Source organism: Hetaerina americana, unplaced genomic scaffold (genome assembly GCF_022747635.1).
Source record: "Hetaerina americana unplaced genomic scaffold, ioHetAmer1.1.p SCAF_1, whole genome shotgun sequence".
In the NCBI taxonomy this organism is placed as follows: Eukaryota; Metazoa; Arthropoda; class Insecta; order Odonata; family Calopterygidae; genus Hetaerina; species Hetaerina americana.
Window position 1 is genome coordinate 58,645,035 of NW_027286069.1, and position 14,488 is coordinate 58,659,522.

Sequence of the window (14,488 nt, forward strand, 5' to 3'; positions counted from 1 at the left end):
ACAATGCTGTTTTGAAGATTGTGTGCGATCGATTCAGGACAAAATGAGAGGCGGTCATTGTAGCTGAAGGGGGTTACATTGAGTAATGTTATTTTTGACAGATACCACTACTTGTATGGAAAAGGATTTCCATTTTCTTTTGTTTTTTTTTTAAATAAATTTGCTTTTACACAAGTGTTTCATTTGTCAGGATTTAAGCACTATACCCTGTAAGAGGCCACAGAGATGGTGCTCTTAGTTCTTCACGGGGCATTGAGTGTGTTTCCTTTTTGTATATGCTAGTGCATTTTGCTTTTTCCTAGTGCATTGCAAATAAAGTGCTTGGTTTGACATGGAGGACGTGTTGTTGTATAAGATGGGATTCAAAAACTCATATTTTGACATTATGCATCAGACAAGGGTTTCCTAATCATCAAATACCAACCTACTGTCTTAATATTTATTGTTTGAACTGCAGAAAACAAGAATAATGCAATGCTTTTGTATTATATTTTAAGCTAGCTAATAGATTTTCACATTTGGGACTTTATAAATGAGTAATTTTTAATATTTTTTACTCTGAAAGTATGATTCATGTTATGCCTTCAAGAACCTCAATGTGAGAGATGGTATTTTCTCTATGAATATATTCTTTACTTAGCACCTTATATACACATCTTGTGTACAGGAGGTTTAAGTTTGTGCTTGATACCCATATAAAAAAAATACAAAACTGTTTAATATTTAGATTTGAACATAATTATAAAATGTTTTCAAATGATACCATGGCATGCAATTATATGAAGTAATTATGCATTTCACAATCTCTCAAAATAAGTAACAATTTGATAACAATTACAGCATCATTATTGAGGGTCATAAATAAATTTTATAAAACTATTCAATTCAATAAAATTAAGGCCATATGCAAGAATAGTGCTTGTTTGACGACTTCACTCAAACTCCATAAACACTCAACTCAGTAGCTAAGTTGGTTTTTAATAGTAACACTTAAAAGAGACAATTGAAACACTCCACTCAAAGCCCAGGATTCATTAAGCTGCACTCATTTGCCCAAGTGAAAATTTTTCCAAGATGTCAGCTACACTAAAATGATTGCTTCACAAATCTAACTTGAAAAAGTTGTTTAATATGAAGAATCTTTATTAGATTTTATTTTATTACCTTTATTTACAATTAAAGGCATTAAAATTCATATCAGTAAATAATTACATTAATAGTTGCCATCATGGCACCTGCCGCAATTCTTTGAATTTAAGATTATAGAAGTCGCACTAATCTAAAATTATTGGCCACAAAACAGTTCCGGCAGAATTAAGGCTAGAAGTCCTTGAGAAAATAAAGGATGAGATTACAATTGATTATGAGCAAGAATTTCTCAAGCAACTGATTCTACGCACATATTTTTATTCATTGAAACGAGATATTAATGCAAAGAAAACATGAGTTACACTCGACTTGAGCATTAGTTCCCATCTCCCTGAGTGATAGTATACCTTCATATCAAATTTTGAACTATCATACGGACCTGGGAATTAATTTAAATATTTCTCAGTCATTTGATGGTTCTTTTGAGTGCAAGAGAGTCAATATTACACAATTTACAAAAAGAGTTTTACAAAGAATTAGTTAAACTACAAAACAACTCAACATAGTTCATAATTCTTTTATAAATCAGACCACATTGTTATGATTTGGAACTGATAAATTCTGCATTATCTTAATATTTTAATCATATGACTAATTCATGATTCTGATTGGAGAAACTGCCTGAGAATGTTGATTTAGTATATATGCCCTCAGTATAAAACGATGAGATAATTTAACAACCACATTTATCAGTTAAACAGGTGCACAAAAATTGCATGTATTCAACCTTTAACAATCTTTCATTATGATTTCCAAAGACTAGTGCTACTTTGTAATATTCCTGTACACAACCTTTAAAACTAAATTAAAATGTCTACTCACCGGCACTAGAGTACGACTTTCTTCAGAAGTGGTCGCTGCTGCAGGTGCAGTAGTAGATGGAGACTCGCATGCTGCTGCAGCGGCAGTAGTTGCTAGGTGCGTTGTTGGAATATTTACAGCAATAGGGTACTTAGGAGCAATTGGGCCTGAAATTTTATTGGAATTATTATGGCAATAACAGCTTAACACATGAAAGAAGGACTTTAATAAAAATAATATTTATTCGTCCAAGAGACACAGTGCATAGTAATAATACTGGCAAGTGCATAGGATTTGTCAGTACAAGATTTACAAAAATAGAAATTATTACAAAAATAAGAAATATTACAAAATTAGAAAATGGTACAAATTTATAAATTAGGCCTCAGGTATTCTTTGACACTATAATAACACTTTTCAATGAGCAATTCTCGAACCATTTTCTTAAACAGAGGTACACGTCCTTCTCTTTTTATACATTCAGGTAGATTATTATATAGTTTTATACTCATAGACTTGGGGCCATTTGTAGCCAAGGTTAAATTAGTTGACCTCACATGTAGGTTGTAGTTTTGTCTCGTATTATGTAAGTGGATGATGTTATTAGTTTCAAAGTCAGCGCTATGCAATTTAACAAGTATTACACATTTATAAATACATACACAAGGTTCAGTTAACAATTTAAACCTTTTAAAAAGAGGTTGACAGTGAGCATAATATTTTTCATTACACATAACTCTCACCATCTTTTTCTGTAACTTCAGGATACTGAGAAGGTGAGAGGGTAGTCCACACAGTACAATTCCATATGAAATTCTTGAGTGGAATAATCCATAATATAATGTCATCAGTACATTTTGGCTTACAGAGTGTTTTAATATAGATAGTAAGTAGAACACAGAATTTAATTTTTTAATTAGGTTCAGAACATAGAGATTCCATTTCAAGTTACTATCTATATGAATTCCTAGGAACTTAAAAAAATGTATGGGTTTCACAGTGGAGAAAGGATGAATACTTTCTTCACTGAAGGGATGCTCACCTTACTAGACAGCGTAATTACTTTACTGTGGGTATAATCAACACATTCTTGAACTACTCTTACTAAGACATTGCATTCACTTTATTAGCTTCTTTTCTAAGTTATTAACCTAACTTTTCATAATTTCTGATTCCCAATTCTGTACTTATGTTCTTTCATATTCTTAGTATCTATGATTAATTTAACTGCAACCATGGATCATGCGTGTACAAGTTGTTAAACTGTGGGTACATTTAGATAATTTCTAAATTTTTCTTGTCTTAATGGCATGCATATTTCAATCCAACCCTTTTAAAATTGAGGACTTATCTGGATAGTATTCAAAGACCAAGGGAGGCCAAAAAGATTCAACATCAAAATGGGAAGTCAATGAAATGGTTTCTCTACAGTAAGAACTATGAACCACAATATGTTCAAGAAATTTCATTTGAAATTATCCCATAACACATGCCATCAATGCATTCTCCACATTCTTCAGGGAAACAGGAATACATTAGAGCATAGAGTAGAGTATTTACAAGTGATTCCTGCATTATTACTACAATACTTCATAACTTACGAGAAGTTTGAGGATGATTAACCACAGTGTTTGGCGTTGACACATGGCTCATTATTGGTATCTGAGATACAGCTGATGAATTCATAACAGCAGGCATACTTCCAGCAGTGGACATTTTAACTACTCTTTGTACCACTTGATTTGCTGGCATTGAACTCACTACAATTGCTGAGGATGGGAGTACCATTGGCGAAGGAATGTTTGGAGATGCCTAAAATTAGAAAATAAAACATTCAGATTTTGGGAATGAATTGCTTGGTAAACAAAAAAACTCTAAAAAAATAACATTCATGTTTGGATATTTAAAATATGCATATATATGGACTATCCAAAGATATTGCTTTGATTTTCCACGTTCTAGATGAATAAAGTCAGAAAGAGATAGCTATAAAATTGATGCTATCATGGTATCATGTTTGTAGTGGAAGTTAAATACATGACATTCAGATAATGCCAATATCAGCAAGAAACTTCGTTATATACTGTCAAGCTGCTGCCATTACATCTATTCATTGAACGCCTACAGAAACACTGTAGCTCAACAAGTTCAGGATTCACATTACCAGTGATGGCTCAGTCATTCAGTTCGTTTCTTGTAAATAAAACCAGAAAAAAAATGAAAAACATTGGTTCTGAAATCAAATTGTCCACTACGGTTCTTTTTACACACTAGAACCATTTATGAGCTCCCAATGTCTGGCCAACGTGATTTATGATAACATCAAATGTACATGATAAAGTTTTCTCTGGTCTTCCACCGGGTCAGGGGTTCCATGTGGGCTGGCGTTTTGATGCCCAACTAGTACATCGTCCTCAGGGTAGATGATTGCCACTCTGTTTTTGGCAATCTTATATACACGCACTCATGCGTTCTCGCTCCAGGGCAAGTCCGGTGCACTTCAAGATTGGTTCGGCTGCTGGAGTTCTCACAGCGGACCGAACAACAGCAAAATTAGGAATGGCTTCTTCATCGTGGTATCTCAAGAGAAAGGCCAGAGAACTTGGGGAGTCTTTGCCTTCTCTTTCCGCAAGTGCTCAAAGGCATGGATGTTACGATGAATATATGTAATATACAACGGCGGCCAAAAACAGAGTGGCAATCATCTACCCTGAGGACGATGTACGAGTTAGGCATCGAAACGTCGGCCAACATGGAACCCCTGACCCAGTGGAAGACCTGAGAAAACTTCAAGCAAATACGCCGGGAAAGCATCAGATCTTACATGGTACAGTGGGTGTGGCTGGACGAAATTTAATTGGAAATTCCTGCCATTTTATACCCCCATTGGTGCCCAAATAAGCTTGATATATGCACTTAAGTCAACCTCAAACTGAACACAATGCTGAGAAAAAGTGTAGAGTATAATCTAAGAGCTGTGATTATTGAAGGTGTACACGCTGTTCACTTGGTGACAGAAATCATTCGGTTTGGTACCCAAGATCAACAGTATATGATATCATGGCAAAGCATAAGAGTCAGAAAAGTCAGACAACAGTTTTGCAGCACTGGTGAGGAAAACTCACTTGAATGACTGCATTGATAAGATGCCCGATGTCATCCAAGGGACTCAGGAGCTAATTTTGGAGAATCCAGGTCAATCAATCTGAAAATTGTCGTCTGTTGTTGGTGTTTGCAAAAAGACTGCATTGATTAGTCGAAGAGGACCTCCACCACAAGTCTTACACCATTACAATAAAACAGATACTTTCCTAAGCCCCCATGGCAAAGCAAATTGAACATCGCAATCTGCTTTTGTGTTGCTAAAAAACAGATGCTGCTGGATGAATCAGATTTTTCCCAACAAAATTATTCCTACTGTGGATGATATAACTAATTGTAGAAATGACCACTGGCTCAACCATGACCCTGAACATTTTCCCGGTGTTTCCAGGATAAAATTTCCCGCAAATGCTAATGTGCTAGAAGTTGTGCCCAGCAAGGGCGTTGTCATGCCACCACATTTCTTTATCAAAGGAGAAAATATCAATGAAGAAGTTCATTTGCATGTTCTGACAAATGAAGTGAAACCAAGGATGGAATCTCTGTCACCTGGAAAGCTGTACGTTTTCCAACAGGACAGTCATTGCGAGTCAATTGGTGCAAAATTGATTGCCAGGGTCAATATGTTTTGGTCCAAAGAATTCTGGCCTCCCAACAGCCCAGATTTCAATTCATTGCACTACTACATGTGAAGCATGGTCGAAAGGGTCACCAACAAGTCCACAGAGCCAAACACTGCATCATTGAGATCCATTATTGAAACAACATTCTCCGATATGGACCCTGGCACGTTAAATTGGTCTTGCAAATGCTTCAGACTGAGAATGGAGGCCGCCATTTAAGGAGATAAATTGAATAAATTTGTGTGATCATACCAACAATTGTGAACAAAAAACTTAGTAAAAATTTTAATTTTTTAAATAAAAATGTTGGGAAAATTTGTTTATTTGTCTAGATTTTTGCACCCCACCCAGTATAATGTATATGATATGGGTCTGCACTGCATAGCTTTGCCAGAAAACATGCAACCTGTACCAAGTGAAGTAAAAGGTTTCTGGACAAAAAAATCAGCAAGGAAAGTGTCTCAATACTTCTTTATGCTAATGCAGATGGTAGCTATAAGGTAAAAGTTTAGTTAGTGGGAAATTTTTAACCCGAACTCTGAGGAAAATAATGATGAACTCCTTGGGTGCTTCACACTTTCAAGCTTCACTTCGTAGAATTGTTTCATGTCCATTTTAAATGCATTTGATCCACTGGCTCCTGCACACTAAACTTTCTCCCACTAATTCAAAGGATCTTAGAACAATTATGAATATTGCCACCAGCAATGGATACAACCCAAACCTACATGGAAAAATAATTTAAAAAAAGCATAATGTAATGTTGTAATTGGCAACTATACACTCATTTCTCCCCTCTTCTTTGCTAGAAACTAATCTTGAGAGTAAACAAATCCAACAGTTCAACATACTCAGTTGCACCTATGCCGTGCCCAGACCCAATGCCACATCATCACCAAGCCACCACCGTTTTTCTGTTTTGTTTTTCTCTCCTCAACCACTGACTTTCACTTCCAGGAAATTCTACGACCCACCTTCCACTTTCCACTCTTCCTCCACATTGCCACCCTTCTCCTTAAGGGTTAAAAAATCCAATGCCTCTATGTACCTGTCCAACTCTATGCCTACCCCTCCCACACTCCAGCCCAGACCCAATTTTTAGTCTTCAGCAAGGTGCAGCCATCTCTCACTCCCTTAACCAAAAAAACCACAACCACTGACTTTGAAGTCCCTAAAAACCTGAACCCCCAACCTTCAACTTCCCTCCCTCTCCTATGCCCGAAGGGTATATATTCAACAGCTGTACGTATAACTTGTACCTGATGATGCCGTAAGTCAATAAAACGTGTTGTACCGTAAAATAAAGGCTGTGGAAAATTACAAACTCTTACAATATGAACTCCTTGTACTAAATGTGAATTTGACAAATGCTTGGTTGACCTGAGTTATCACAATGGAATGGTTTCAAAATCAATTAGCTTCCTAATTTTGGAAATAACAAGTATATGTTTAGGGTGTTCCAAATGGTGAGATAAAATCACTGATGATTTTGGACAATTCTGACACTGGCAATTTGCACACCAGGGATGGTAACATTAGGTGCCATGCTTTGCCTCCAAATACAACTTAGCTATTTCAGCCAATAGATCAATCAGTAACTATTGCTTGCAAGCAGTTATATTGCTGTATTGTATTGGTTGCAAGCGTTTGTTGCAGGCACAAAATTTTCAATGAAGTTTTAAAAGAGCCGGAGTCAAGTGACGATGATTAGAAAACAGTAAGGGGCAAAAAAAATAATGAATATAAAAATATATAATTCAAAGTGTGTACTTCAACTGGGCTGATAAATAGAGGGAGGTGATACTATACAAGATGAAAATGTATGGAAAAAGATCCATGAAGAAGGTTGATTTCCACTTCACAGGATTTGAACCTGAAGATCATCAGGAACTTTTGCAGAGGACATGAGAAAGATCCTTGACTGTTAAAAATATGAGGACTAATTTCATGTTGATGAAGGTGATCCAGGTTTACAAACATTAACAGAAGAAGAAAGACATGATGGTGTTTTTGCGGTGGGTAATGTGACTTTGGAGTTCAAAAAGGAGCCTGCAGAAAAATCAGTTAAAATATTGGAGGTTCAGGAGAGCCTTGAGACTATCATAAATTTAATTATTGAAATGTTGGACACAAATATGCAACAATACGAGGTATGTTCCATAAGTTCCCAAACTTTTTTTATTACAAAAAATACTGAACTACATATTATCGTTCAGTGTCCCCTTCAAAGTACTCTCTTATCCAATATATACACATCCCATCAGTGTTACCACGTTTTAAAACAGTCCTGGAATGCTTCTTCTGGAATGTTCATAAGCTCCTCCATCAAATTTCTCTCTCTCTTGAATGCTGGCAAAAGTACAATGCACCCATTTCACCCTTTCTTTGTAGACTCTCCATATCCTCATACTGCATCCTCTACAACATTTCTTTTGCCCTATTAGTTTCCTACCTCCAGTTTATTATTCAACTATTAAAAATCCTGCAGAGCAACCTAAAAGATGACTTTTTTTAAATTTGCTGTTATTTATTCTTGGTATTAATCTTCATACTCAGGCAAATATAATTTGTCCTGAAAATACAAGTTTTGCTATTTGGGTGCACACACATTGTATGAATGTTCAATTTGAAATTCAAGTTTTCTAATTCTATGGAATGTTTTTCATTTCAAATTGGAATATAGTTTGTAAATAATGTTTTCAAAGCATATGCATAAATAAAAGTTTCTTAACAACATTACCCACATTATACAACAACTATTACATAGATAATATATGACACAAATGTAAGATGATGTAATATTATGAAATGCCACTTACCAACTGAGTTTTAGCTATAGTAGTAGTTCCTTGAGCAACTGGAGCGCCTAGAAAAAGAATTAACATATTTGTAAAAAGTTCTCTTCATCTTAAAATTGTTATTATCTTAGTTCCAGCCATAATACAACAAAGTTAAGAGTATCCAATGATCAAGGCCCATTTTATCGAGTAACTAACAAGCAAATGTAAATAACTCAACTTCTGATTCTAACGCATCAGAATGAAAATGAAAAATATTAAAGAAATTTTCCTACAGCCATGCATAAAAATAAGTTACTAAAGTTACACAAAGATTTGGCACCTTAGAAATATGACCAAGTTTGTGCTACATATGACTACCACTAAAATTTTGAAAACTAGGATACTTTCACTTTCTCTTCCATCAAAGACCTATTGGTACACAATAAAAATTATTCTATATCAGAATGCCCTATTTCAATTGAAAGTTTTATAACAACCAAGAAAATCATATGTTTTATCTGAATAAAATATTTTCTCGGTACATATCAATCACAAGCTTAGATTTGGAACATAATTGGCTAATGAAAAAAGATCATTGGATCAAAGAGCTACAGAAAACTTTTGAATTCAAGAGAATATAGCTTGCAATGCAATGAATTACTATTTTACTTTTATTTGTACTACTTAGCCAGCTTACATATCTAATAATGGCATCAGCATTATCTTTCATATACTCCAAGATTCACATCAGAGTTTAATCCTTACCAGTAATAGTTTGAGGAGCTGTTACTGGCCCAACAATTAGACTGAGTTGACGATCCATAACAAGTTGATAGGCATTTGCGGTTGGTACTGGGCGAACGCTGGTGGGGACATTTGAAAGAATTAATGGAGAAACTGGCTGATGCTGATGAAACTGTTGATTAACTCGAGTTGGGTCAGGTAGAGGGGTTACTGGATTTGGTAAAATTGGCCTCCCCACCACCTTGGCGGTATGGGCTGGTGGGGTCTCTTTTGGCACCACTGCTCCAACATGCTGTCCTTTCTCAGCAGCATTATGACCTTGATGAAGTTTATCTAGAAATGATGCAACCTAAAAGCGAAAACAAACAATGAATCATGCATTGAAAACGTAAATCAGGAATAATGCATGATAAAATAGGAAAGAATGTAAAAAAAGATACTCCAATTTCCAGGAGAAAACAAATGGATGTAAGAGTAGTAGCAATTTACACATACCAGTAGGTAGGAGAGAAAGTCAATGAAAGTCCATGACATTATAACTGAAATAAAAATGGATACTAATATTGTCACTCTCCTTTAACTTTTTGAGAGGAAAAATGTAAATCTTAATTATATTTTCATACTTCATAGGTTCACAGAATCTTATCAAAGACTAAGTAAGTATTAAAATATGAATTGGCAAGAGAACAGCTAAAGATTTCAGGCACACTAAATATCAATCAAAATACAGACCGGAATAACCATTAAGTATAATAAATAGAAAACTATTTAATTATAGAGGTAATGCGTCATCCATAACTTACTTTCATAAAGTTAACAGGGTATCATTTTTATATGCAATAGTATGAACTCCGCCAACTTCCTAACAACATCAGTCCTGCCTTTCCATTACTTCCTCATTTAATGATATATTACGAGTTTCCCCTAATTTGCAGCATTTTACTTATCCAAGTGGCTCAAAGAATGCTAATACCTATTCATTATACAATAATAATAAAAACCAGGCCTCCTAAGGAGATGGAATATACACAATCGTTTACAATACTGATTACAGTCCTAAGAGCTGAAACATCATATATTACATTGTCTGAATCCAAAAACTACCAGAAAAACACAACTTTACCTTGTGTAACCAATTTGGAGAATTATTACTCATAAATATCCTAGTACTGCAATGAGATCAACATTTGGGAGCATATAAAATAATTCTATAGAAACCTCTACCCTTGATAGATGCAAAACCATTACAAGTTACAAGTTGCCCAAAATCTTAAGTGGAATGAACATATCTACCAGGCATGCAAGAAAATTTACTCAGTTTACTAACAGATATCAGTTTTAAAACATACTAGGTTTAAATTGAGTAGCTTCAGGCGTGATGTGGTGGAAGTCGAACATAATGATTAACTGATTGAAGCACTTTTCCACTTGATAAAAATATTTTTATTTACGACCGGGTTTCGATGTATTACATCATCATCAGGTAACCAACTGAAGTTGTGTTCAAGCTTATATACCTTCCGGAAGGGGTGGAGAGGGCGTGGTAGGAAACGAGGGGGGGTTGGGAAGGGGGTGAAGGTAAAGACAAGGAAGACATTTACAAGAAATAGCAGAAACAGCGTATTGACCTTGTTAAAAAACACACACAGTATATATAGTCTTTAGGGTTCGAAGTGATCCTGTTGGGTGGATGGCGGCAGTCTCCAATAAACCATCGGTGGCTGGGACGTGCTTTCTCCCCCCCCCCCCGTGTGTGAGTTAAGTGGGGGTATTCCGCCACCACTCTTCCAGAAGGGCCTAATCCTTGGCCTCCAAACCCAGCCGGTCTACTGGTTCCGTCCCGGCCACCGATGGTTTATTGGAGACTGCCGCCATCCACCCAACAGGATCACTTCGAACCCTAAAGACTATATATACTGTGTGTGTTTTTTAACAAGGTCAATACGCTGTTTCTGCTATTTCTTGTAAATGTCTTCCTTGTCTTTACCTTCACCCCCTTCCCAACCCCCCCTCGTTTCCTACCACGCCCTCTCCACCCCTTCCGGAAGGTATATAAGCTTGAACACAACTTCAGTTGGTTACCTGATGATGATGTAATACATCGAAACCCGGTTGTAAATAAAAATATTTTTATCAAGTGGAAAAGTGCTTCAATCAGTTATTCATTATACTAGGTTTAGATATCCTAAAAAATTTATATCATGGTTAGTTTTACTCGGTAACTTCTTATTGAATTTTAATCTGGGGATCATCATCCTTAATATATCTAGTATTTTTAGATCATAAAAAATAGTAGGACTCATGTGTAACCAATTTTATTGAGTCAATTGCCGCCATCATTTAAAACACCTGGAATATTGACAGTACCTTGAATACATTTCTCTCTCATGTAATGACTTATGCTAAGAAAAACAAGAGTGACTTGAACAACAGTTATCATCGTCATAATACGAGAATATGTATAGATATCCATGTGAAAACATCAAACCTGTCTATGGCAGCTAAAGAATCAACATCAATGTGTGTAAAACTGTTTATCAATCTTCCCTCATCCACACTTCAAAAGCTTCCTATCTTTGCTTTTCATCCTACTTCAGCAACAATATTTCTACACCACAAAAAGCCGTGCCTCACATCACAGTTTTGACAAGCAGTTTCTTAATCTTATTATTTAGCATTCCTTCATCGATTTATTCCTCGTGAAAGCTTATTTTCACATCTATCGGGTACAATTCTTCTTCCTATGTCCCTACTGCTTTAAATATCTTGGTCAAAAACACTCCAGAGGTATGTACTGTTCCAATTGCTTACGTTTGTAAGCTCCTATTTCAATGGTAAAAGATTTGGTATTTTCCCGGCGTATCAGCTGCGTAAATTCCTCTTGGGTCCTCCACCAGGTTATATCATCCGTCTCGGCCAACGTTTTAATGTCCGACTCGATCATTGTCTTCAGGGCTTCTGAATGCCATTTGCCAATGATTTTCCACCCAATCAGGTGTCATTTGATTGGTCCGTGAAATGGTGCGTATCAGGGCACCTTCCCATTGGCCGCCCGTCGTTTCTGGTTTCCCCCATTGCTCTAAGGATTGGTTTCCGGGTGTTGCTCAAGTAAAGGCCTGAGTCCCTGTTAAAATTATATTTTCAAAGGCAGATCTCGATGGCCTCCTTAGTGAGTCGGTCCCCGTATCCGTTGGATCGGCAGATAATTTTGGTCCTCTCCCACCTTATTCTATGGTCCTTGGTAAAGCTATGGTCCGCAACTGCTGATTTCTCTAGTTGCCCCAGTCTGAGATGCCTCTGATGTTCTTTCAGCCTTGTTTCGATCGTGCAGCTCGTCTCACCCACATAGACTTCACCACACTCACAGGGGATCTGGTACATTCCTGGGGTCTTCAGCCCAATGGGGTCCTTTGCTTTATCCAGCTGTGCCCTTAACTTATTTGGTGGTTTGTGGATTGCCTCGATGTCAAATCTCCTTAATACTCGGGAGATTTTCCTAGAGATTGTGGAGACGTAGGGCAGAAAGGCCTTAGTGATGGGTTTGTCGTCGGATGTTTGGCTTGCACGGCTCCCCAAGGAACTTTAAATGGCCAGGAATATTCCACGGTCTTTGTAGCCATTCTGCAGGAAAGTCTTCTTCAGATGCCTTATTTCCCCAAGAAAGCTGTCTTCATCGGAAATCCCTATTGCCCGATGAAGAAAGCTTTCCAGGGGAGGTCCTATTTCAATACTTAAGTTAGGCTTTCTCTTTCTCAAAAACCTCATGACCTTTTATTGCTTACATTTATCATCTCATAACCATCACTCCAACCTTCCAAAGCACTCAACAACACTTGTAATCCCTTAGCTGACTGACAGACTGAAGCTTGATCATGAGCAAACCTAACTGATTTTATGAATTCCCGCAGACTTTTATTCCTATCACCAGCTCTTCCCATTCCTATCTAACCATTTCCTCCACATACACACTGAACAGCAGAGGCAGTAATGGACACACAAGTCATATCCCTCTTCCTAACATTCACTATCCCGACTCAACATCCTTCACTGACACCTAAGCTGCCTGAAACATATCCAGGTAGTGGATTCGTCTCCTATCCCTCCAATCTACTCCTATTTATGGCAAAATATTCATCAATTCTGCCCCATTTGCTCTTCAAAATCCACCTCCAAATTACGAAACAGACAAATACATATTGATTATATTCTCTGTTCCTCTCCAGTGACCTCATTACTGCTATGGCATCATACGTGCTACCCCCATTTCTGATTCCAAACTGATCACTCCCTAAGTAATCATTCGCCCTGCTCTCCATCCTCTTTTTGAAGATCCTGAGAACCACTTTAGTGGTGGGTGAAAAAAAACTTATTGCTCTGCAGTATTCCCATATGGCTGCCTTTCCATTTTTCAGATAGGATCTACAACTAATCTGATAAAATATTCCCAAAAATTTCCTAACTCATAAATGCCACAAAGTAATCCATTAAAACTCTTGCTTCCACCTTTTCCTAAGCCTTCAAATAGTTCAACCGGAATGTTGTCCACCCCATGGCCTTATTGGCTTTTGATTCCTTTCCTATCTATTTTATTATTATTATTAAAAATACACATGTGCTGATAGACATTGTCAGGTGGCACACAAGTCCCAAATAATCACAAAAGATAATACATAAAACCAGACTTCAAAACACAAATCTCTTTAACAAAACAAGTGAATCCGCATCCCATTTACAAACATTAATCAGCAAGAAAAAAAAAGATAAATTTAAAAAAATTAAGCTATTACATATAATACAATACACCACACATCAATCAAATTATTACATATATGCCTTACATCTATTCTTTAAAGTATACACTCTGTTAGGAAAGGGCTCGAATATTTTTGCAGGTAAGGAGTTCCACTCAACAATTGTTCTATTTAGAAAAGAAAATTTTTTTATTTGTTCTCTGTGCCCGGCAGTTTACCTTAAATTTGTGATCATTTCTGCCTATAAAATTTGGGTTCCCCGCCTCTTTCCTAAGATCTGCCCAAGCTTTCTCCCCCTTCAGAATTCGGAAGATTCCACAGTCTGCTTACTTTCCTTCTAGTTTCTAGAGGTTCCCAGCCCAGCGTTTCTAGCATGTCAGACACACTCTCCATCCTCCTATGCTTCCCCAGTACATATCGGGCAGCCTTTCTTTGCACCTTTTCCAGTTTTTTAATATGACCTTCTTCATGAGGGTCCCATACAAGAGAAGCGTACACTAAAATTGGTCTTACTAGGGTCTGATAAGCCTTCTCCTTG

The 14,488-nt window shown here is 36.7% G+C and overlaps 1 protein-coding gene across 1 annotated transcript in view; it reads right to left on the minus strand.

The window, feature by feature from the left end:
- LOC139700044 (uncharacterized) overlaps positions 1-14,488 on the minus strand; it is a 94,232-nt gene that overhangs the window by 67,267 nt on the left and 12,477 nt on the right. The window contains exons 4-7 of the mRNA XM_071598546.1: positions 9,221-9,548; positions 8,495-8,541; positions 3,552-3,762; positions 1,972-2,117 (exon numbers count right to left, since the gene is read on the minus strand). Coding sequence (XP_071454647.1) covers positions 1,972-2,117; positions 3,552-3,762; positions 8,495-8,541; positions 9,221-9,548 — 732 coding nt within the window. The remainder of the gene's footprint in view (positions 1-1,971; positions 2,118-3,551; positions 3,763-8,494; positions 8,542-9,220; positions 9,549-14,488) is intronic.